Source organism: Lytechinus variegatus, chromosome 4 (assembly GCF_018143015.1).
Source record: "Lytechinus variegatus isolate NC3 chromosome 4, Lvar_3.0, whole genome shotgun sequence".
NCBI lineage: Eukaryota > Metazoa > Echinodermata > Echinoidea > Temnopleuroida > Toxopneustidae > Lytechinus > Lytechinus variegatus.
Window position 1 is genome coordinate 13093488 of NC_054743.1, and position 25785 is coordinate 13119272.

At 36.3% G+C, this 25785-nt stretch overlaps 1 protein-coding gene across 1 annotated transcript; it reads right to left on the reverse strand.

The window, feature by feature from the left end:
* Positions 1 to 1517: 1517 nt before the first annotated feature.
* Positions 1518 to 22874, reverse strand: LOC121412809 (transient receptor potential cation channel subfamily A member 1 homolog). The gene is made up of 13 exons (XM_041605570.1): positions 22587 to 22874; positions 18971 to 19116; positions 17402 to 17550; positions 16506 to 16622; positions 13942 to 14009; positions 12951 to 13274; positions 11169 to 11303; positions 9014 to 9122; positions 6578 to 6669; positions 4914 to 5135; positions 4422 to 4490; positions 3844 to 4074; positions 1518 to 1748 (listed from the first exon to the last, which is right to left on the reverse strand). Exons 1-13 carry the CDS (start codon positions 22872 to 22874, stop codon positions 1623 to 1625), a joined length of 2076 nt encoding a protein of 691 aa, XP_041461504.1. The 3' UTR covers positions 1518 to 1622.
* Between the last annotated feature and the right edge of the window lie 2911 nt (positions 22875 to 25785).

Here is a 25785-nt window from a genome sequence, read left to right on the forward strand (position 1 = left end):
ATTTTAAGTGTCTGTCAAGTTTATCACGAATACGACACTTCGACCAATGGGTTGTTTTGACTGTCTTTTGATTAAAAGTATTGTATGATTGTATACTGTTACTTATGTTTAACACGTCATTTCCACAACCCTTGAATGTTCAGTCCCATTAGAAATGCATTAAAGTAGGCTCTACTGGAAAATTATCTTCTATTTTCCATAACCGATCATCTTAACTTATTTCATTTATTTTGTCCTCTTTCATATCGATTGACGTTTTCTATGTTTGATGTTGAGCTGTTTAATCTATTTGCCTTTTTATGTCATGAAAAGAAAATGCAAAAATAAAATAATCAACCTGATATATGTTATATAAATTATTCGCATGCATTCCGGAACTCCTGTTCTTAAAAATGGAATGAAATACAGACGTACACATGATTGATTTCTACATTATTTTGTTTATTTAAAAATCAATTTAATCATCGGAAAATAATCTGCCAAAAATGACATATTTTTTACATAACATCTAATCCAGAAATGATATAACTAATCACTTGTGCTTTACGAAAACATTGTCTCATTTACATTATCTGTACCATTATACAGTGATCATGAGATCGTAATAATTTGTCTGAAATATCATAGTACGCTTGTACCATCAATTATTCGAAAACATCTCGTTAATGTTACTTCTATGTCGTACGGTGAATAAGTTCGGTTAGCAGGCTGAATAAAGCAAAATTCAAGAAAAAGATGTACACATGATAGAAGCTATACAAAGTTTGCAGATAAATGAAAGCATTATGCAACCCCCCCCCCCCCTCCCTACACACACAAACATGCGCCATCCATCTTCTTAATCTGATTTTTTTTTTATTCAAACTCGTATAATATAATGAATTGTTGTGTTGTGTTGTCATATAAAGGACAGAAAGCGCAACGCAATTTAGAAAACCAGCCATTTTGATGATCAAATAGACAATAGAATTTTCAAGAAGGTATCCATATTGTTTTAGTAAGAAATACAACACCTCGATCAGGTTCTTTCCTCTCTCGACGATTGCCTTTCAAGGAAAAGAAATTACGGAGATGCATGCTAATAAAAGATTGAATCTGAACATCGTTTCGAGTACCGTATGCTTTTAGCGCGGTTTATGATTAACTATATAACACAAAGTGTCTATTCTTATTCCGTTAGCTTGTCAGTGTATAACATGTATAATGCATAAGATGGTCGGAGCGATTTTGGTTATGTAAGCAGTCTAATATAGGCCCTACATAAAAGCTAAAAAAGTCATTCATATTGTTCATTTCAGGAAATAAGATATTTTTCTTGCACTCGCTCCACCTAAATCAAGGTAGATTGAGAATTGAGTTGTGATTTCAAATTGAAAATTGGGATTAACGTCCATTTCAATATAAAAGGTTTTACGCAGGAAAAGGTAAATAAATTATTGTAGAAAAACAATGAAGCTAAGCCTTGAGACATTTTGCATTATCGAAATTTGCACGTAAAATTCGAGATTGAACACATGAACAATTAAAGGGAGTGGAAACTCGAGAAAGACATCTGTAGAATGAATATTTAGCACAGACGTGCATAATTCCGCTCGCCGTTTCTGTTTACTTTGCCTATACATTTAGGCAGTACTATGTTCAACTTGACCTATCATTCCATCGATTTCGTCTCGCAGTTGACGTAGCTTTTGAAGTACGGTTTGGTCAGTTCCACCATCGGTCTGGTCACCCTGACTGCTAGATGAACTCTGCAGTGCAGAAAAAACGAAACATAGAAACATGAATGATAAGGTGACATGCTAACGCAGTGTAGTAAATGGAAAATAAAGCCTCGTCCGATTTTCGGTTATATATGTTATTAGTTTCAGCCACCATCGCCTTGAATAAAACAGTATTCGTTAATCGCGCACTGTAAAAACTGTGTTGTGAAAACCGACACCAGTTGGTGCTAATAGAGGACCACATTTGAGGTGTTGAAACCACACCCATACCCTTTTTATACAGGCTAAAATTTCCTTAACCCCGTACTAGGTGGGGCTAAATTGCCATTTAGCCCCACCTATAGTACGGGGTTAAGCTTAGCCCACTTTCTTTTTACACAGCATTTTTGCAAAGTGGGCTAACCCCACCTTTAGTACGGGATTATTTGGCCCTGCAAAAAAGCAGGGTTATCCCAGCAATTGCGGTGCTAAGAGCGATAGTACGGGGTTAACATGGTTAAGATCGCTAGTGTAAAACGAAAGTGGGCTAAGCTTAACCCCGTACTATAGGTGGTGCTAAATGGCAATTTAACCCCACCTATAGTACGGGGTTAAGGAAATTTTAGCGTGTGTAAAAAGTGTACGAGTGAAGTACTTGTACTACGAATGGTCGACAAAAACCACTAGTTCGTGTGTGAAAAGCAAGCATTCCTTATCCGGGGTTAGCAATAACAATTTGGCATGTGTGAAAAGGAAAAAAAATAGTACGGGGTTAAGGATAGAACGGGGTTAGCGATAGTCCGGGGCTAAGAAAATCCTGTGTAAAAAGGGTACTAGAGATTGAACATAACACCAAAGAGTGTAAATTTAACAACCGAAGGTGTTGTAATGACACCTATAGGTGTTAAACTAACACTGTCAATTTAACACCGTTGTAAAATAACTGGTGTGGTCCTCTATGTACACCGCTTAACACCACAGTTTTTGCTGTGCGTGATCCGACTCATACAACATTAATTCCTACGCCTTTTTTCAACTTCAAAACAACACATCCCATCTCCTAAAAAGCATCATATCGAGTTATCTCGCTATCTTTCATTTTGAACATTATACTCGGGTAAAATTCGCAATCAATTGACCTTCAGTACCAGAAGCACTTTGGCAACATTCCCGGGGGGGGGGGCCACTTACATTGACGAGTGGATACCATGCGCAGCCAAAAAACACGTAAAAAGGATGTCCTTTTCACGATAGGGCACGTTACGTACGTAACGTGAAAAGGGTGTCAAAAACACAAAAATAATGAAAAAAAGGGTATCTATTTCGCTAGGAAAATTACGTGTTTAGGGTCGAATTTGCGGGGATGATAAAACAAAATTAATTTTTTTTATAAAGGATGTCCTTTTTTGCCCCAACACTGCGTGTTTAGAGTCCTATATTTGCGCGAGGTGTAGAAGGTGGGGTCGTACTAAACCAAATAAGGTAAAGCCGACAACCAAAGGACCCATAACAATAAATCATTCCTGTACTTGTTTAGGGGTTCATTTCAGGGAATATTTGCCAAGAGTATCGTTTTGTTTCCACTACTTGTTAAGGGTAGGGTTTCACACGCCAATACTTGTTAAGGGGTGCATTTTCAGAATATGGAAATTACGTGTTAAGGGTGCTTTTCGAGACCACATGGTCGCGCATGGTATCCACTCGTAAATGGAAGTGGCCCCCCCCCCCCCCCGGGCAACATTCTTTGTCTTATCCTACTATGGTAGGTCATCTCTTGTCTTCGTCATTCCCTTTTTTTTCAGTTTTCGGAAGGGTGTATGTGGGAGTGTGTGTGTGCGTGTGTGTGTGAATTTGCCGGGTTCGTGGGGGTGTGAGTTTGTGTGTCTCGTGGCTGTTTGGAACCGCGTACATGTGTGTATTTGATATGACCGTGCGAGTGAGTGTATGGGATGTGTGAGCGTGTGTGTGTGTGAGGGTGTGCGTGTGTATGTAAGGCGTCAAAGGGGTACCGAAATTGGTGCAATGGACTTCGCTTGTGCTTCCAGAAACTCCCAAGGTAGTGAAAATGTCTTATTTTACTCTAAACCACCACCACCACAATCTGCTACTTGCGTATTAGATAAATTCTTCCTACATTAATTACCTTTGCGCGAAGTTCTTTTCTCTCCTGGTTCTTCAAACAGACCTCTCGAACGCTTTCTCGAAGCTTTTCAAAATCGAAGACAGAAGTAAACCAAGAACGAAACCTTGCTGCTCTGGATTGACGTGAAAGTCGCATGTTCATTGACTGGACCGTGATAGGAAGCCATCTTATGACGTATTTACATAGTGGGGTACCAAAAGCCATATTCTCTCCTGATATTACACGATCCACCTGAGCAAAAATTCAATACCACAAATAAACTTTGCTATTACATAAAACGTTTTAATGTAATTAAGCATAGATGATTTCAAAGCACAACATGGAAATGACAAGCGAAGTTTAGGCGTATTACAAGGCACAAAAGAAACCAAATTGGGAACTATCAAAAGCTTCTTGACTTGACTCTAATGAACAGGGAAACACTTCGTAATTTACATGACTTTTCATAACCTTTTCCTTGAATAACTTTGTAATATCAGGCGAAGGTCTAATGGACGATATACAAAATTATATTGTGTAAAGGCAATGAACAGATATAGGATACATATGACGTCTATAAGACAAGAATGAAAACCCACCTTTAACTTCATGTAATAGAATGTTGCCTTCTGCCTTATGCGGTGAATATCCTCAACGGCCACACCAACCTGTGAAAAACATTGAATAACTTCATTCATTATCACCCGAGATTAAAGAGTTAAAATTTGTTATCTTATTTGTTTTGGACAGAAATAAAGAATATCATGTTTATAATATTTTAAAAAACCAAGAAGTTAATTCAAGATTTCTACAGGTACTATCACTTTCGAAAAAATCTTATATAAAAACAAATCAAAAGATGTTGCTACTACTCCTGCTGCTATGCTGCGGATTCCCTAATTTAAAGAACTTTAATGTAATATTCGCTATTGAGACAATAAAGTTATAGATGTGGCACAGGAAATGTGCTGGTAAATTCGATGATGTCAAATTCATCCTCGGAATTGAAACATGAATTAAATGACCGAACCGCAAACGTATCAATTCAAAGTCTGCTGACTAAGATACACTAAAATACAAATTCTTCTTACCAACAAGTTCATGGCAATGATGGGCATCGTGATGACAAAGACAACAAAGGTGATGCTGGTGATGGTGTTTGAGAAGACAGCAGTCAGAATGTACTCTTCGACTGGGCTGTCATTCGTAGTCCCAAGGTAGTTCTGAGAGTGAAACATCCGACTGAAATCCAGCTCTCCTGTCGTCATGGCAAACGTTCGAAGAAAGGCGTTCCCGAACGAATGGAAATCAGTCTGGAGATGGGTAAATTGATAATAGAAGTACTACAGTGCGTATCACAAGAAAATTACACTTTGGAAAGGCCCTGGGAATTAAGAAATATACAACATGTGGGTAATTTTTTCACATATAATCTTAGGTTTGGGTCTCATCTATCCAATGAAAGTAAAAGTTTTGACAGAATGTTGCACTTGAGTAAGCACTGTCCATTCTTGTAAAACTCGCAGAAATGTTTTCACGCTGTGTCAAGGGGAAAGGGCAAAATAGAATTTACCCTTCGAAGCATTTCTCATACATTTCCCTTGCACATTTAGTCAATTGAAATAAAACAGATACATTCAATTTTGCCACCCGAATTGAAATTTCAACAATTACATGTAGTAAGCACATCCTTTACCCTTTTTGTGCCAGCTGGATCTGAGGACATCACTAAATCTGAACACAAGTTTATATGAGACATCTCCAGCATTTTTGTATAATTTAAAGTGGGTTTACATGTCATTCTTTATTTAATACTTGTTTCTCCACACCTTTTCCAAGCTTGACATTGATTAACAAAATGAAAATCAAGCCTAAGCCATTTCAGGTAAATCACAGCTCAGTGTAAAGCAAATATCGTCAAGATGGCCTCGGTGTGTGGGGCGCAGTGCACTCTTTGAAGTGTTTCGGGCAAGGAAATTAGTTAAATAGGTAAAAGATATCTTCAAATCAAGTTTACTGCTAAATTCACCGTGTTCTTCATGATTAAGTTTTACTTTTATTCGCGTAATTTTTTCAAAGTTCTGAGCAAATCATTTTTCACTAACTTTTCAAAACTAAGTGGTGCTCACTCAAGCGGAAATATTTTTCGACAGTTATATCGTCATTTCCTTGAATGGATCTGTACCGATGTTTAAATGTGGAGAAAAAAAATCAGGATATTACAAATGTATAATTTTTAACAGGATTTTTCTAAGTGTAAACTTATTTTGATACACACTGTAGTGTTAAAAGGGTATCGAATTCAAATGTAGAATTATTATGCTATAATCTGGATAAAAGGAGCATAATTCATGAAAGATATCTACTTTATTCTGATTCAGATTCAAAGATGATGTGTCATTCTTGATTTAATATACTGAAATAACAGATTGCCCAGAGTCACAGAACGATATAAAGCATAAATCATGTCCCCTCCACTGTTTATGGTACCCTATTCTATGTTTGTTTAATGTAAGAACTTAAGTTCATCCCCTGTGCCTTCTAAATATTGCCAACATATTTTTTACATCTGTTACCTCATCCCAACTCTCTCGTTATTCTGTCCCCTCTCTGTTTATGAATAATTGTTACCTTTTTGGAGTTAGGGATTCTGGATCGAAGATATCTTTGTTCGCGAAATTGAAGATGACAAACCTGTACTTATAACCTAGTTATTCTTTAGAATAAGAGTAAAGCTTTAACGAAACTCATTTACCTGATTTAAAAGTAAGGCGTTGAAGGCCAAAGCAAATGCCACAATCAAGAGCAAGATGACGACAAGAAATTGAACAGTACTGAGAAGAACAACTGAATAGAAATTGGAAAAAAAATACATATAGGCATGCAGTGCTTTTCAGAAAAAGGTAACCCAAATCTAGGGGGCCAATATTCAACCCCATTTTATTCTGTAAATTGATTTTGCTTAGATATAGAAGAGGAACTCCTCAGCTTTTCATTGATAACTTATTTGTACCATTCGTGTCACGCATGACCGAATTAACACAACAAGTACAGATACCGTTTTTTTTTTCAGTTTTTGAACTTGGTGAAAAGGCAGAGGCTGAATGATGTAAATACTTTCGTCGATGCCTGAGCTGGCAACAATCTTTTGGTTTTAAAATGGCTTCTTTGAATGGCTTTTTGTTAACTTTGGAAATGAATGCAACACTAAAAGGGTTGCCTTTTCCAGTCAGGCAAGTAGCTTATGTCTGTTTCTCTCTACTATTGGAAAAAGGGTAGAGAGAAACAGACATAAGCTCATCGTCTTGGTGACCAGTTTTCACCGGACAGGTAGCCTGCAGAGGATTCGGGAAGCTTTCAGAGAACTTTTCCCTGAAAGAGATCCCCCAGCACACAACAATATGGGCAAACTTGAAAAAAATATCGGGAGTATGGCACCAGCCTCAACAGAAACAATGGAAACTTTGGAAGAACCCGCACAGCACGTTCAGAAGAAAACATCGCACCTGTACGACAACACCTAACGGAACAACCAAGTAATACGAGAGCAAGACGAAATGGATTCAGACTGTCTACGTAAACATTTAACAGGATCAGGAAAAACAACCTCCGTATGCATCCATATCGGATGCATGTGCGCCCTCAGCTCTTAGGAGACTTTCCTAGGCGGCTAGCATTTTCTAAATGGCTCATAGGCCATCAAGACAGAGATGCAAATCTCTTGAGGAATCTTGTAGTAAGCGATGAAGCTGCGTTCGCCATGAATGGCAAGGTGAATAATCATAACATTGTTGAGTATGCATTGGCTCGACATCCGCGAATGAGCCGACAAAAAATAGACTGTGTGGGTCGGATTGTGCGAAATGGCCAAGTGATTGCATGGGTACTTTTCTTTCAAAGGGATGCAAATAGTCAAATATACCAGCAAATGATTGACGAGGGAATCGTACCACAGTTGAACCAACATTTTGAGAGACATGATCGTGTGGTATACATGCATCTTTGGTGGATTCAGGATGGCGCTCCTGCCCATCGTCCTAACCTCGTTCGAAATAGAGAACTCTTTGAACATCGAATACTTGCCCTCAGCCATGACGTAGAATGGCCACCAAGATCGCCTGACCTCACGCCCTGTGATTATTTCCTTTGGGGACACTTAAAAAACAAGATGTTTGATGATTTTCAGGGCCGAACTCGACATGAGGTGGATGCTTAGCGCAATGATTGGGCAATGGTGTGACGAGCTGTCCAAGACATCCTTCCACGCTGTCAGCTATGTGTGCAAAGGAGAGTAGACATGTTGAACGTGTGTGTGAATAAGAAGTACAGGTAAGACATTGAACTTTAAATCTTTATTTCATAGGAATGACTTGACTCTTCATTCCAAAAATGACATCGGAAAACATTTTATTTTATCAAGCTCACATTTTACCCCCTTTACCAAAACTTGGAAAATATGGTATCTGCACCAGTTGTTTTGACGTCAATTAATTCGTTAATGCGTGACACATTATGGTACAAATAAGGGACCGATAGAAAGCTGACAAGTTTCTCGTTTAAACTGTTTAAATACATGAACAGTTATTTTACAAAACAAAATATGATTCGAATATCAGCCCTCTAGATTTGAATTACCTTTTTTTCTGAAACGCATTGTAAATCCGCCAAAACAAAATAAAAAATGCCTTGTATTTCATATCTTGTTTTTTATGCAGAACTCCTTGTTTCATTGAACATCAGTCATCCTGAAACTCTTTGCTCTAAGATCTACATGCACGAATTCCTCTTACATAAAGATCAACATGGGGATGCACACTTCTGTTTATCTAGATGAGTATCTACAAATGAGATTTATTTTTAATATGATCACAGGAAATGAAATTGCTAATAATAATAATTCAAGGCTTTGCCATTTGATAGGCCATTCAATGACTTTCATAATTATATTAAAGATATGTTTACAACGGGTTTTATTTTTCTCCGTAAGGGCTGCAGCCCAGAGTACCCAACTTGGCGATAAGGAATCTGAGATAACTAATGATGTTTTACCTTCGTGAAAAGAATTAAAATGTTTATATTATGTGCTATATGTACTGTATATATTACGCCATTATTGCTGGGTCACGGGATCCTACGATATTAGTTGAACTGGTCAGTCAGAGACGTGCAACCATATTTCAGTGGGCAATACCTTCAAACATGATGACGTAGATACCGAGGGTTGATGTTTGTCGAACGTAGAGGGTGAGGTTGATCCATGCCAGAAAAATAGCCAATGCACCACACTGCCATTGCCATTTCTGTGGCAGTAAAGTTATTTGATTAATAACAAGATTTCCTAATTTAAGTTTAACATAACGCTTAATATAAAGAAAGAAGCCACATAAGTTGTTGGAAAGCAGGCCATGCATAATACAATATATCATTACAATAAAAACAGTGATATTTAATTTGAATATGATAATAATTATCAAACAGCACTCCTCTCCTCATATTAGCTCACAAAATCACGTTTGATGTTTGAAACCTTGTTTCGTCGTTTATATGTCAATAAAGGCAGATACAAATTTGTGTAAAAAGTAAAGAAATCTCCTAGCTCCTAAAGCTATTAAGCTAGCTAACTAAATAGAGTTAGATTCACAGAGCAAAATGCTTAAAAAAATCATTAGAAATTGATAGCAAATATCTAAGTAATTGAATTTTTGATATTTGCATTATTCAATTGAAACAGTTTTAGGCATGTTTTCATAAACATTCATAAGATGAGTTGATGATGTCATATCCCCACTTTCCTTTTTCTTATGCTATTGCATGAAATCATAATTGCATCATTTTTTTCATGAATGTGCAAATAAGACGTCTCCATTTGATGAAATCGGTTGCAGCTATGAATAACTAATGCGCTTAATCAGTTGTCAATCGTTTTAGCACTAGAAAAAAAAATGAATAAACCTAATTTCATAGCATAAAATACAATACATAATCTGCCTACCTAAATAAATATTAATAAAGACATTTTTTTTTCTTTCAGTGATTTTTTTATTATCCATAACTTCTTATACATATAACAAACATAATCATTATACATTATACTGTACATATTATATACAAAATGAAATAAAATACAAAACAAATTAAAAAGAAAGGAAAAAAAGAAAACATTTCAGGAATGAATGGTTATGATGACACATTTGATTTCGTTTTCCATCAAGCTGCCCAAACTATTACATGAAAGAGGGCTGTAGAGTTTTCCATTTCTTTTCAAACTTTGATAATTGTTTATTCTGAATGCCAATTTGTTTTTCTATTTTGTATATTCGTTTAAGCTTTACAAAGAACAAATCAAAGGACGGTAAAATATTCAAGTGTCTGCATGCATATATCATTTGTTTAGCTACAACTAAGCATTGATTCATAAGTGATTTATGTGGTCTTCTATCAGATATACCAAAAATAATATCTTCATCATTTAGTTGTAAATTGATATCAAATTTTGTATACCACCATTTCAAAAACTCTTCCCAAAAGGTACATGCATGCTGACATTCTGTAAAAAGATGCTCTGTTGTTTCCGCCTCTTGTTTACAAAAGGTGCATAATTCAGATTCTACAATTTTCATTTTATATAATCTTTTATTTAAGAGGAGTGTTCTTGTGTTTATTTTATATTGAAAAGTTCTACTCTTAGTATCCGTTAAAAACACAAAAGGCATTTTATAGATAGTTTTCCATCTATATTTTTCTATATTATATTTATTGCTCCAGTAAATTTCTGATGTTGGATCCTCAAAAAGTATGCCTTTTAAAATTAAATTGATAATCTGTGTTGTCAACTTCCTAAAGTCTATATCTTTGCCTTTGAAATTACATACAAGTTTTAGAACTGTTAACTCTCCTTGATTATGAAGGCATCTTAACTTCAATATTTTTGGAATGGCTGAAGCAACTGAACACCATTTCATATAAAATTTCTTTTCCACTCCTCTTTTCATCCATATATTGAAATCTATAAGTTTACCTTCACTGTCATATAAGTCTGAGATGTACCATAAACCAGCTCTAAAAAGTTCTTTAACAAACAAAGGTTTACCTCCTACTATAACACTTTAATTAATAAAGACATGCCTAAAACTGCTTCATCGGAATGATGCAAATCTTCAAAATTCAAAAATTTTGTTAAAGTATCCAATTTTGATTAAATTTTCAGCACTTTGTTCTGTGAATTGTTATTCTATTGATTGAAATATAAATATTTCTAAGCATCTATATTTGTCACCGTATCGCAACTATAAATAAGATAACAAAACATTCTCCAGAAAACTATTATATAGTGCACTGTACTATACCTGTCTTAACACGTATTCTTCGTATCGGGCTTCACTGACTGGTATTACGAGACAGAATGTCAACACGTAGATAGACCACTCTAAAAGACTTTGGTAATTAAAGTAACTCTGTCCTTGGCTGTACAACTGAAATACCTACAGGAAAATACACGAAAGATTAACATTAACATGTCTTTGAACATGTTGAACAAAGCGAAAATCTGAAGCAATTTATTTGCCTATCAACTTTCACTGCTAAAATGAAAATGCACTTCTTTGCCGATTCATCCTGGACCTTACCTATACATATATAGAACAAATTTCCAATACACATATTTCGAACATAATACAATGAGTAGGGGAAGGCGGGGTAAGTTGTGACAGTTTTTGCTTTTTGCATGTTAGAATTGATAAGATTAATAATCTTGTCGAAATAAGTACCTTGCCTTGAAATTTAATTCTTCTGAAATATTTCCCACCTATATATAACTTTCTATCCCCACACTGAACGTCATCGTGACCTTTGAAAAAAACGATGTCAAATGGCTCAACTTGCCCCATATATGGGGTAAGTTTGAGCCACCTTCTGGGGTAAGTTGAGCCACAAAAACTATGTACAAAATGTATGAGGGGAGAACCAGCATGTCAATTTTTGTTTAAAGTCTTTTCACTTGCTAATTCTCTATAAATACTAACATCCTTTAAAAGGAAAAGAGCAGTCATGTAAATTTGCTCCTTTCAGCCAGCATTTCAATCGATTTTTATGGTTTGTTTGTTTTTTAAGATACATTACCATAGGAATTACCATGGCTCAACTTGCCCCATGCTGTTTGGCTCAACTTACCCCAGTCCGAACTTAGTGCGATAATTTTGTATCCACACATTTAAATTATGCATCCATCATAAAAGACTATGACAAGAATGAAGATCCATACCTGGACTAATAATGTTGTTATCATGTCTTTATTATATTTAAAGACATGTGTGTTTATAAAGCACTTATCTATTTCACACTATTTTTTTACTTTTTTGGCTGAAATTCATATTTTTCCCTCTAAAAAACTACTTTTTGTTTCAAAGTTGAAAACAATATGGTGGGGTTAGGGGTTATGCTATGGGTCATCAATACATGACACCACCACAATGTCTGACTCATTCATTATTGGCCTGGGGCTGGTGGCTCAACTTTGCCCCTATGCTCAACTTACCCCGCCTTCCCCTACTGAAATCACCATTAACCTAAAACTCGACCATTCTGGAAGGTTACATCAAAACAATATCTGTCAAATTTTTGTCACGCAGCGATCATGATACCCGAAGGAGTACTGTCTATCAAAATAGACCTTTCCTATGCGGGTTGAAAAGAATGATAATCATCGAAACAATATGAAAAGGGTGACAGACAACGTGTGTGTGGGAGAGTGAGTAATCGTATGTGGTGTGAGGGTGTGTGTTGAATGTAAGACAGAAACAGGTGAATAGAGATTTGAAACTCTTCTATCTTCATGAATTGTATCGATATACTCATTCTAATAAGAAAGGATACTGCTGTTGCTGCTGTGTTAGCTTATACGGCGCGTATCATTCAGTAGTAAATATTTGCGCCAGCATAATTTTGCGGTAAGTTTTATATAGCTTTTTTCTGTATCGAAATGAATTCAATAAACAGAGTGTAGAGCTGCATTATTTTTTGCGCAATTTTGGGAGAATAACACTGATTCATACTGAATGATAGGAACGTAGAATTATTAAAGGCTGTATAGACTGTTCCAAGACTTCCAAGACTGAAACGTGATCAATTACCTCTTTGATAACATTGAGGACAACCAACGTCAACAGGAATGCAGCACTGTTACTCCCAAAGAAATACTTTGCAGCATCAGAATACGTTTCATCAGGTAACAGCTTGCTCGGATCGTAGAACCAATCGACGTAGGTTTCATTGTAGAACGTGAAGTAGAAAGAAGGAGGATTCACCAACACGTATCCAGTGAGAAAAATTAGAAAGATGATATACACAAGGAGCGAGACCAAGTTCAATGCGAATCCAAAGACTCGCCATTTGTGTTCGATGAGCTTGATGGAGAGAGGATGGGTCAGAAGATGGACGTGGCGCACTTGTTCTTGCTGGAAGAAAGATTTTTCAAGTCAACGTAAAAACGATTGGTTACGGTTTTAATCCTACACATGTATTTAGACTAATGATTTTTTTAAATAACTAAAAAATAATAAATAAGCAAAGGTTACCACTAACAGACAATAGTATAAAATTACATTATTAATAAGTTCATTAGTAAAACAAAATGGGGTATGAGGGGACCGAAGGCCGACTCACATCCCAGGTTCGGCACAGGTCTGGCCCTTATATTTATTGTGTTAATGTTATCCCACATTATATACAGGAGTTTGTTGAAGATGATCATGTATCTCTCCTGATTAAAGTGAAAAAGTGAACACAGAGTCGTCTCTTTCGAATTACGTTATTTCCCAAATCACGCAATACCGTCTCTCAAAAAATATAATGTTTGATATTTACGATCAATAGGGATTTATATGACCGAGATAGTATATTTAACTGCATAATATTGCATATTGATTTTATTTAAATGTATGTATGATGATTTTTGGTATTATCCTTGTGATGTTTTCATCGGGTTATTGATGAAAAAAAATCCTGTACCTGAATAAACATGCACTAATAGATAAATGAATAAATAGATTATTATTATTATAGTCTTAAATACGTCCTAGTAATATTTTCATTGCTAAAAATTAGGGATGAGTATATGCTTACCATAAGGGCCAATGGGCGATTACCATATCTTAGTAACTTTCCCACGTTGTCAAAGACGTCAGTGTTGTCTATTGCAATAAAATAAATAAATCGAACAATAATCTGATGGGATACCGCTTACCACCTACAACCATGATAACTACGACAACGACTACTACTTCCACTATAATTTTGCATAATGATAACGATGTGAATATTGCAACTACTACCTTAACTATTATAACTACTTCCACTACTACTACTTCTCAGATAAAAATTATGATAATAAACATGATAATGCTGACAAAATTCGTAATATTGATGAAGTAAAACAATTATATCTATAGTAGCTTCATTATTTTATCGACGATAACAAAACAAAATAAAATGATGGTTATGATGATGATAATATACAATATCATTAATAACATACATAATGATAGCACGATGAATAGAGAATGTGAATGAAATTTTCCCGCTTCAACAGTAAACCTCTTGTTTTATTCATATTTTAACTGTTACGCATGTATATATACCCGAATGGTCGAAAGCAATAGCTATAAGTTACCAAGAAAATAACCAATCAGTGGAAGAAAACTTATATAGGATTATGATGCGAAGACAGCAGAGGGATTTTATTATAAGTATGAGTGAAAATAACATTGACCGAAGCAATGCAAACAATATTAAATTCTATAAAAGAAATTCCGTTTTTATATGTTTTTATAGAAGTAACACGCTTATACATACGAATAAAAACGAACCAGTTTTCAAAATACTACAAGAAAGTTACATAAATCGAATGAAATATCTATAAGGGTAAAAGAGGCGGGGAATACATAAAAGGAAAATGTAATTTTACAACAATGTAATACATTTACAAATAGAAACAACAAGAACGCAATCTAGTCTAAAATGAGAATGAAAATAATGAAAAGTAATTGAATGAATTGAATTAGATACCAAATATATCAATGTCAGGTACAATTACATGGAATTGAACATCACATACATGTATAAACAAAACATTTGGTAATTGGAGCTAAAATAATAGCAAGATGCTAATCGAGGTTAGCGACAAATAATGTAATTATTATAGTTTAAACAATGATGTCATTAATAATTAATAATAATATAGGTATTCCCGTCCAAGTTTATCGGGGTTGCATTTAAATTAATGAAAGGACTTTCAAATTTGAAATATTTTGTCAACCCTCTGCACACATGGTTTATTTTCATTTATTCATCATTTAATTCCGTTCTATATCATTCCTTTGAATTTGGTAGAAATTCAATTTAGGGATATTCGTTCAAATTAATGGCCCAAAGTCGTCATTTAATTTCGCAACGACGAACTGATCGTTTAATTTCACCCAAAATACCATTTTCAATTTCATTAATCGGCACACATATTTGCACTTTAAACGTCCAAATTAAGATAACATGTTTCTGTGTTCATTTTTCTTCTATAACGTTATACAATTTTTTTTCTCCAAACTTTACCCTACCTTTTTTTCTAATCTTTCAGTTAGAATAATTTTATTCCATTATGTTTGATAAAGACGTAATTCATGGAACACTTATAGGATATAGGATATGGTTGTGAACGGTTATTCTTTTAGTGATTAATGAGTGGGTGCAGGGGCGGATCAAGGATTTCCAAAAAAGGGGGCATTTTCCCTAGGAATTTGACGAGCAAAACCAAAGGTTTTTAACCAAAGAATAAGGGACGGTCCACGATTTTTTTTAAATTGTGGCTCTCAAGGGGGGGCACGGACACGAGCCGGGTGTACCACCCCCCCCCCCTGGATCCGCCAGTGAGTGGGTGGATGACCTATGTCAATGGTAGGTATTTTTTCATCATCTTGTTCTTTTTTTTATCTCACATAATTGTAAATTATATCGTTGTGGGGAAGGGATGGTATTGACCACGTTCTATAGTTGAATGAAAGTGGAAAAACGAGTTGTTGTTCCGATGATGGTTTTTCAGATGGATGATACATTTCAGTATAATGGTAAACATCCAGTTAAGAAGTAAAACCCATTTCCATAATCATTCAAACGAAGTAAATAAAAATAAAAACGAAAAACACTGTCCATATCCTATAAGTGATCGCATATTAATGATTTTGAATTCCTAAACCTTCGCAAGAAGGGTACCGTTGCGAATTTGAAAACATCTCTTCGGCTATTTGAATTTGCTTGATCTTTATAATTGTTTAAATGAAATAACCATGAAATCGCGTGCCAATATGATTAAATCAAATAAAGTATTTGGGTATTTAAATGTTTATCTCATAGGTCATTCGAATTAGTTGCAAATTGAACTATTACATCATTAAATCGGTTGAAATTTTGACGAAATTAGACGGGAAAACCTATAATAATAATAAATAACAGCAATAATAATAATTTTAATATTAATAATATTAATAATGATTATTATTATTAATAATATTTAAAATGTCATTATCATAGTTTGAATAATAACGTCATTAATGACATTATTGCCATTATCATAGTTTAATCACTATAGAATAAAAGAAACAAAACAATGAAAATAACACGATTACAATTATACATACCTTTGTTCTGCTGCGCCCAAAGAGAAAAGTAGTCATCGAGAAGTTCCAGGTAGCACGTGACTTCATCGCCATTTTCATTTAATGTGATGCATCTATCCATTACAATCTCAGCTACATCTATTTACATTTAGTTAATAGACGGACAATGTTTATGTGACTGCATTAATAATACAATTTCAAATTGAAGGCATATATTTATTACTTTGGTGCATGTCAAGTAGTGTTTTTATTATACGCATTATCGGTGTCCATGGTTTTTCTATTTAGCCGATATTGAATAAGTATTATAAGTTACAATAATTTCATTTTGTATAACGAGCATACAAACCGAATCATGAATACATAGGATCTTTGTGTGGAATAAAAATAAATTCTTGTCAATCAGAGAACGAACCTTGTACCGGAAGTTTTCTTGTTTTCCTCTCAGTTATCATTCTTTGTGGAAACTTATAATAACAAAGTATAGAAATACTCGTTCTTCCTTTAAAAACAAATATGAACGATTAGTTTGTTGTACAATCTTCAAAGTTGGTCCGAAGGTGGCGCAAGAAGACCCAAATGAATACCAAATGAAGACCCATAATACATCATAGAGGGTATCAAAGAGTTATACAGCCTAGATTTCTCCTTTCATGCTCTCCTTTCTTCTTTTTCTTCGGTCATCTTTTTTCTGCTTCTTTCCATTTTCATTTTCACTACTTAAGAAATCAAAGGGATTGGTCACCCCTGCCTAAACACATTTCGAATGCACACTCCTGAGTTACTTACTACATGTACATCAAACCTTTGAACTTGTCGAAATATGCAAAATCGGGTGCATGTATGTTTAATATCTGTACCATATTTCAACTTATAGAATGTTAATAGAGACTGCCGTAGCAACTTTTTTCACAAACCGGGCATGTATTGTATCAGCTGTCTCATAGGCGTGGACGTTTTGGGTGCTCGACGTCCCGGGCCCAAAGTGAGGTCATGTGATTTCGTCTTCATAAGGACCAAGAGTGTATCGAAATCGGTATGCGTCACCAAAAACTTCGAAATATCCCTATGAAAAGAGGTACACAATGATTATAGCAATTTCGATGAATTGATAAACCTTAAGCCCCTTTCACAATTGGTTATGAGACTGCTTACAACCGTTTCAATTGTGTGCAACATGTACTAAAACCAAATGATCGCAAGCGATCGCAAGAGCGACTGTGAAAGCACCTTCATACGCATATGATATCGTAATCTCATAGCGCCCTCCCTCAGAGGATATATGAATAAGATGCACCGGCTGTAGATCACGCATGCTATGGCCTCAGCCTCTATTAAAGATGGCGGCGTGATCATTGCATAAGTTTTTTTTCGTAATAGAACAGCTTGAAATATTATGCCTTAATAGACATTGATACTAAACTCTAATTGGTATCATGATGAGTTGCTTTTGAATATGTATTGGTTTTCAATCCATCATTTTCATGTTAGTAACAGAAGGAGACCCAGAGGTAATTGGGTCTTGTCGTGTGCACACATCAGAGATAGATGCACTAAGCAGAAAGACAGATAGATCTTTGTAATGTATGTAAATAAAGATTGATATTTCTACTTTATTTATACATGCTACACCGACAAGGAGTACTTATCGAAGTCGAAGAGGACGTGGTTTTAACATGAACATGATCGCTGTGCAAAGTGCTACTTCCCCTTTTGTTACATCATACACATACCAGCTGTGAGGGATCTATACTTTGTGTTTTCTGCATGATCAGAGCTTATGCATGTCCTCAAAATACATTAAAGATATCAACCATATTTTATAGTACTGTCATGATATTGAATATCAACACTGAATAAAGAAAAATTCGGAACCTATCCATTTCGTTCTAGTATTTGATATCGTTTAACGTTCAGAATCCTCGAATTTGATATTATCATCTTACATGCACACTTAAAACGTTGGGCAACATACTGTCTACTCTGTTGGGTAATGTATGTTGGTGAAAAGATGTATATATTCTGGGCAATTATTATCCAATTGGGCAATTTTATTACCAAAATAATTAGTGTTTTATTACCCAATTCGGACAGATCTTAAACAATACTTGTGTGGACATTATGTTGCTCAGTGATGGTAAAATAATTGGCCTTTACTGCCCAACCTTTTTAAGAGAGTGTATATTTCACCATCAACATTATTTTCAATTTATTGTCACTGTTGTTGTTTTTGTTTCAAAGGACATTTCACATGGCTTCAGTCCAGAACTGAGTCCCGTTTCACAAATTATTTCATAATGATGAAACTACAATAGTCGTTAAAAGTTGAATTGTACTGACTGATTTATGTAAACTTGTTAAAGAAATTGAGCATTTTGCCACTATTAAGTTTTTTTAGTGAGCATGACCCAGAAGGGAGGGGGCAACGAATCAGAATAAGTCATGAAGGTATTGATCTGATTTTTTAAATTTATTAATGAACTTACTCCCGGTTATACATGATGGCCAAGGATAAGCAATTGAGATCATCATCGGCACTGGTCTGGCGTAGATCAGCACCGTTGTAAAACAGGAACTCGACTATCGACTGGTGGCCGAGTCGACAGGCAAGAAGGAATGGTGATAATGCACACTGCATCAGATAAAAGGGTACAGAATTAATATGTTGCTGAAAATAAAAATGCATAATGTAGACTACGTTTTTTACGATTGGTCTGACATGGGAGTGTTTTATGAAAGGAGTTTTCAGACGTTTTATCTGGAAGTGACCATGGGAACCGTCCTTCTCAACCAATCAAATCAAAGAAAATTTTTAAGATCTGACAACCTGTTGGACGAAAATGGAACACTCCTTAAGGAGATGTCATCATTTTAGATACGATTTAGAATATAGGCCTGTTCGATCTGGCCATCTGGGCCCGTTTACATAAAAAATACCATTATATAATTATTATCATTATTATTCGTTTCGACGTCACCTGTGCCTGGGAGGCTAAAAGCGAATTGAATCACTATGACCCGCAGGTCTCTCCTCCCGATATTGGGGGGAATGCAGGTGTACCACTATACCGGGGTTTCCCCCTACTCTTATACGAATAGTGCAGTGGGTTCTTAACGTGCAAAGGTGGTGACTCTCCTCTACACGGGGCCTCCGTTTAACGTCCTATCCGAGGGACGGAGTGTTTTCCATTTCCATAGCCTGCACCTATGAAAAATGGGAGAGACGTTTACACACAAGGCACTGGCTTCAGTCAATCGCCCGGGGTGGACTCGAGCCCGATCTTTGGTTCGACGGGCAGACGCGTTACCGACTGAGCCAACACCGCTCTCTTAACTTTGCCATCCAATGATAACTTGCATAGAATTCTTGATTGTGATTGGCTGTTAATCAGCATTGCCACGGTAGTTACCATCGGATGGCAAAGTTACCATAATAGTAACTTTTCTACAACGGGGCCCTGGATCTGTCGAAATTCAGTCTGCTAGGATACGCGCATTTATAGAAACCTGAAATCATACACCATGATATTTCAAAGTTCCAGAGTCATCATTTTACTCAATATATTCACAAGAATGATAGTCACCCCAGAGTAAGCTAGTGTCCTTGCATCGTCCGACAGTGCTGTCACAACCAGGCTTGATCTAGCCAGAGAGTCATCATTTTACTCAATATATTCTCAAGAATGATAGTCACCCCAGAGTAAGCTAGTGTCCTTGCATCGTCCGACGGTGCTGTCACAACCAGGCTTGATCTAGCCAGAGAGTCATCATTTTACCCAATATATTCTCAAGAATGATAGTCACCCCAGAGTAAGCTAGTGTCCTTGCATCGTCCGACGGTGCTTTCACAACCAGGCTTGATCTAGCCAGAGTCATCATTTTACTCCTCATATTCTCAAGAATGATAGTCACCCCAGAGTAAGCTAGTGTCCTTGCATCGTCCGACGGTCCTGTCACAACCAGGCTTGATCTAGCCAGAGAGTCATCATTTTACTCAATATATTCTCAAGAATGATAGTCACCCCAGAGAAAGCTAGTGTCCTTGCATCGTCCGACGGTGCTGTCACAACCAGGCTTGATCTAGCCAGAGAGTCATCATTTTACCCATTATATTCTCAAGAATGATAGTCACCTCAGAGTAAGCTTGTGTCCTTGCATCGTCCGACGGTCCTGTCACAACCAGGCTTGATCTAGCCAGAGTCATCATTTTACTCATTATATTCTCAAGAATGATAGTCACCCCAGAGTAAGCTAGTGTCCTTGCATCGTCCGACGGTCCTGTCACAACCAGGCTTGATCTAGCCAGAGAGTCATCATTTTACTCAATATATTCTCAAGAATGATAGTCACCTCAGAGTACATGTAAGCTAGTGTCCTTGCATCGTGCGACGGTGCTGTCACAAACAGACTTGATCTAGCCAGAGTCATCATTTTACCCATTATATTCTCAAGAATGATAGTCACCCCAGAGTAAGCTTGTGTCCTTGCATCGTCCGACGGTCCTGTCACAACCAGGCTTGATCTAGCCAGAGAGTCATCATTTTACTCAATATATTCTCAAGAATGATAGTCACCCCAGAGTAAGCTTGTGTCCTTGCATCGTCCGACGGTCCTGTTACAACCAGGCTTGATCTAGCCAGAGAGTCATCATTTTACCCATTATATTCTCAAGAATGATAGTCACCTCAGAGTAAGCTTGTGTCCTTGCATCGTCCGACGGTCCTGTCACAACCAGGCTTGATCTAGCCAGAGTCATCATTTTACTCATTATATTCTCAAGAATGATAGTCACCCCAGAGTAAGCTAGTGTCCTTGCATCGTCCGACGGTCCTGTCACAACCAGGCTTGATCTAGCCAGAGTCATCATTTTACTCATTATATTCTCAAGAATGATAGTCACCCCAGAGTAAGCTAGTGTCCTTGCATCGTCCGACGGTGCTGTCACAACCAGGCTTGATCTAGCCAGAGTCATCATTTTACTCATTATATTCTCAAGAATGATAGTCACCCCAGAGTAAGCTTGTGTACTTGCATCGTCCGACGGTGCTGTCACAACCAGGCTTGATCTAGCCAGAGAGTCATCATTTTACTCAATATATTCTCAAGAATGATAGTCACCCCAGAGTAAGCTAGTGTCCTTGCATCGTCCGACGGTGCTGTCACAACCAGGCTTGATCTAGCCAGAGTCATCATTTTACTCATTATATTCTCAAGAATGATAGTCACCCCAGAGTAAGCTAGTGTCCTTGCATCGTCCGACGGTGCTGTCACAACCAGGCTTGATCTAGCCAGAGAGTCATCATTTTACTCAATATATTCTCAAGAATGATAGTCACCCCAGAGTAAGCTAGTGTCCTTGCATCGTCCGACGGTGTTGTCACAACCAGGCTTGATCTAGCCAGAGAGTCATCATTTTACCCATTATATTCTCAAGAATGATAGTCACCTCAGAGTAAGCTTGTGTCCTTGCATCGTCCGACGGTCCTGTCACAACCAGGCTTGATCTAGCCAGAGTCATCATTTTACTCATTATATTCTCAAGAATGATAGTCACCCCAGAGTAAGCTAGTGTCCTTGCATCGTCCGACGGTCCTGTCACAACCAGGCTTGATCTAGCCAGAGAGTCATCATTTTACTCAATATATTCTCAAGAATGATAGTCACCCCAGAGTAAGCTAGTGTCCTTGCATCGTCCGACGGTGCTGTCACAACCAGGCTTGATCTAGCCAGAGAGTCATCATTTTACCCATTATATTCTCAAGAATGATAGTCACCTCAGAGTAAGCTTGTGTCCTTGCATCGTCCGACGGTCCTGTCACAACCAGGCTTGATCTAGCCAGAGTCATCATTTTACTCATTATATTCTCAAGAATGATAGTCACCCCAGAGTAAGCTAGTGTCCTTGCATCGTCCGACGGTCCTGTCACAACCAGGCTTGATCTAGCCAGAGAGTCATCATTTTACTCAATATATTCTCAAGAATGATAGTCACCTCAGAGTAAGCTTGTGTCCTTGCATCGTCCGACGGTCCTGTCACAACCAGGCTTGATCTAGCCAGAGAGTCATCATTTTACTCAATATATTCTCAAGAATGACAGTTACCCCAGAGTAAGCTAGTGTCCTTGCATCGTCCGACGGTGCTGTCACAAACAGGCTTGATCTAGCCAGAGTCATCATTTTACCCATTATATTGTCAAGAATGATAGTCACCTCAGAGTAAGCTTGTGTCCTTGCATCGTCCGACGGTCCTGTCACAACCAGGCTTGATCTAGCCAGAGTCATCATTTTACTCATTATATTCTCAAGAATGATAGTCACCCCAGAGTAAGCTAGTGTCCTTGCATCGTCCGACGGTGCTGTCACAACCAGGCTTGATCTAGCCAGAGTCATCATTTTACTCATTATATTCTCAAGAATGATAGTCACCCCAGAGTAAGCTAGTGTCCTTGCATCGTCCGACGGTCCTGTCACAACCAGGCTTGATCTAGCCAGAGAGTCATCATTTTACCCAATATATTCTCAAGAATGATAGTCACCCCAGAGTAAGCTAGTGTCCTTGCATCGTCCGACGGTGCTGTCACAACCAGGCTTGATCTAGCCAGAGTCATCATTTTACCCATTATATTCTCAAGAATGATAGTCACCTCAGCGTGAGCTTGTGTCCTTGCATCGTCCGACGGTCCTGTCGCAACCAGGCTTGATCCAGCCATCATATTCACGTCTGGTGAATAAATATATGAGAAATATTACAGTGAACAGGTGAGGAAACTAACGACATCGGGATATTATATATAGAGAGAGAAGAGGAAAGAGAAGGGGAGAGAGCGAGATCGTATAAAAGATTAAAATCATTGATATAGACATACAAAGTCAATAAATCTTAACGTGTTTCTTCGTAGCACATCACTGTATACTTTTTTTGAAAACCGTCTTGATAAAATCATGTAGAAATAAAGAGAATGATTAAAATGTCTTTTTTTCAGCTCAATTGCAATACTTATAGGAATATTATTAAGGATAGAATAAAAACATTACAAGTTGAACTTTTACAAACTGATTGGTCTGTTTTATATAATGACAATAAAAATGATGCAAATTCATTTTATGACATATTTACTGATATTTTAACAAGGCTGTGTGACAAACACTTTACTATGATAAAAAAACAATAAAAATAGACCACAAATTCGTAAACCCTGGATATCACCTTCTTTATTACTATGTATCAAACGAAAAAATAGATTATATAACAAATTTTCGTGTAATGCTTCTGTTTCTAGAGAGAAGAAATTAAAAATATATCAAAATAAAGTTAATAATTGGCTACGTAATGCTAAAAGACTATTATTGTCATAAATTTAAGCAAACGAAAAACGATCCGAAAGGTACATGGTCTGTTATTAATTTGAATAAACCAAAAAAAATCTTTACCTCAGTATTTTCTGGACGATGAGAGGATTGAAAATTCTGAACATATTGTACAAGATTTTAGTTCGCACTTTTCTTAATATTGTACCGAATCATCTATGGGCGATTCTTTTGTAGCCCCCAATTCACATTCTGATTACCTTAAAGATTTATATCCAAATTCAGTATTCTTTAAGACAATTACTGAGAGTGAAATACTTGAAATTTCAAAATCTTTGAATAACAGCAGAGCATGTGGTCATGATGGTGCAAGTAGCACTCTTCTTAAGAAAATCATTCATTCTATTGTTAAGCCGTTAGTTTACATTTTTAATATATCATTGTCCACTGGTATTGTCCCTGATAATTTCAAGATTGCGAAAATAATTACAGTGTTTAAAAAGGGCGACCCACATATAATTAGAAATTACAGGCCAATTTCAATCTTGACTAGTTTATCCAAGTTGCTTGAAAAATGTGTATATAGTCGTGTTTATTCATTTCTTTTACAACATTAAATTCTTACAGATAGCCAATATGACTTTAGGTGTAACCATTCAACGTCCCATGCTGTTATTGATTTGCAAAGTAAGATCATTTCTGCAATGATTGATAACAATTTTGGGATTTGTATATTGATTGATCTTTCTAAGGCATTCGACATCGTTGATCACAAAATACTCCTTTCTAAACTAAAATATTATGGTATCCATGGGATTCTTTTACAATGGTTTGTTAATTATTTATCAAATAGGTTTCAATATACTGTTTATGACTGTTTCTCGTCAGATTATTTTGTCGTAACTAGAGGTGTTCCACAGGGTTCCATACTGGACCCGTTATTGTATTTAATATCTATCAACGACATAATACATTCATCAAATAAGTATGAATTCATCATGTATGCTGGTTACACTACCTTATTTCATACTCAGCCTGAAATTGCAGATCTAGAACGAAATATTAATATTGAAATATCCCATCTTTCGAACTGGTTTAAGGCCAACAGATTAATTGTAAACTTGAGCAAAACACATTTTATATTTTTTTTCATACTAAGGCATTTGATATATCTTTCTCAAATATTTCATTAAAGATTAATTCTGTTGTTATTGATAAAGTAGATGTGGCAAATTTTCTTGGAGTTTATATACATAGTACTTTACGCTGGGATGTACATATTGATAATATTTTGTCTAAAGTTTCCAAATTCTGAGGCATTATGTACAGGTTAAGATTTTATCTCCCTTTATCTATATTATTCACTTTGTATAATGCTTTAATATTATCACATCTTTCATATTGTATTGTACTTCGGAGTAACAGCAGCCATACTAAATTAGATTCTCTGCATAAAGTTCAAAAGAAATGTGTACGCATTTGCACAGGCAGTCACTTTCTTTCTCAATTAGCCCCCCTATTTTACAAGTTGAAAACATTGAATATATATTATCTCCATGAATATCATACTGCATTGATTGGTTTTATGCACTCTCAGGGTCTTCTTCCAAATTCTATATCTTCATATTTCTCTCTCAATTATCAAATACATATTTATAATACTCGTAGTAATTCGATACATTTGTGGAAAGTTCAGAATACACTGTCTCAGAAGTCTGTCCGTCATAGTTTACCTATTATATGGAATTCCCTCCCAAGTAATGTTATCGAATGTAAAACGTTATTACAGTTTAAGCATTAAGAGGGTATTGAAAAAATATATTTTATCTCTTCACATTTGAGTATTACAATGTTTACCATTTATCAATTTACATTAATACATACCTTACTTTACCTTGGCATCTAATTCCTCTGATAGCTGATGGATGTGTCCTGTGGGGTGAGTGTGTTTTGTGTGTTATGTTGTTTGTGTGGATGTACATAATACCCTTGT

Coding starts and splice junctions, on each gene's coding strand:
- LOC121412809 (XM_041605570.1), bottom strand. CDS start 22,874: ATGACTCTGGCTAGATCAAGCCTGGTTGTGACAGCACCGTCGGACGAT. Junction 11,304..12,950: donor TCCTCAATGTTATCAAAGAG/GTAATTGATCAC, acceptor ATTTTCCTGTAG/GTATTTCAGTTGTACAGCCA. Junction 9,123..11,168: donor AAGAATACGTGTTAAGACAG/GTATAGTACAGT, acceptor TTACTGCCACAG/AAATGGCAATGGCAGTGTGG.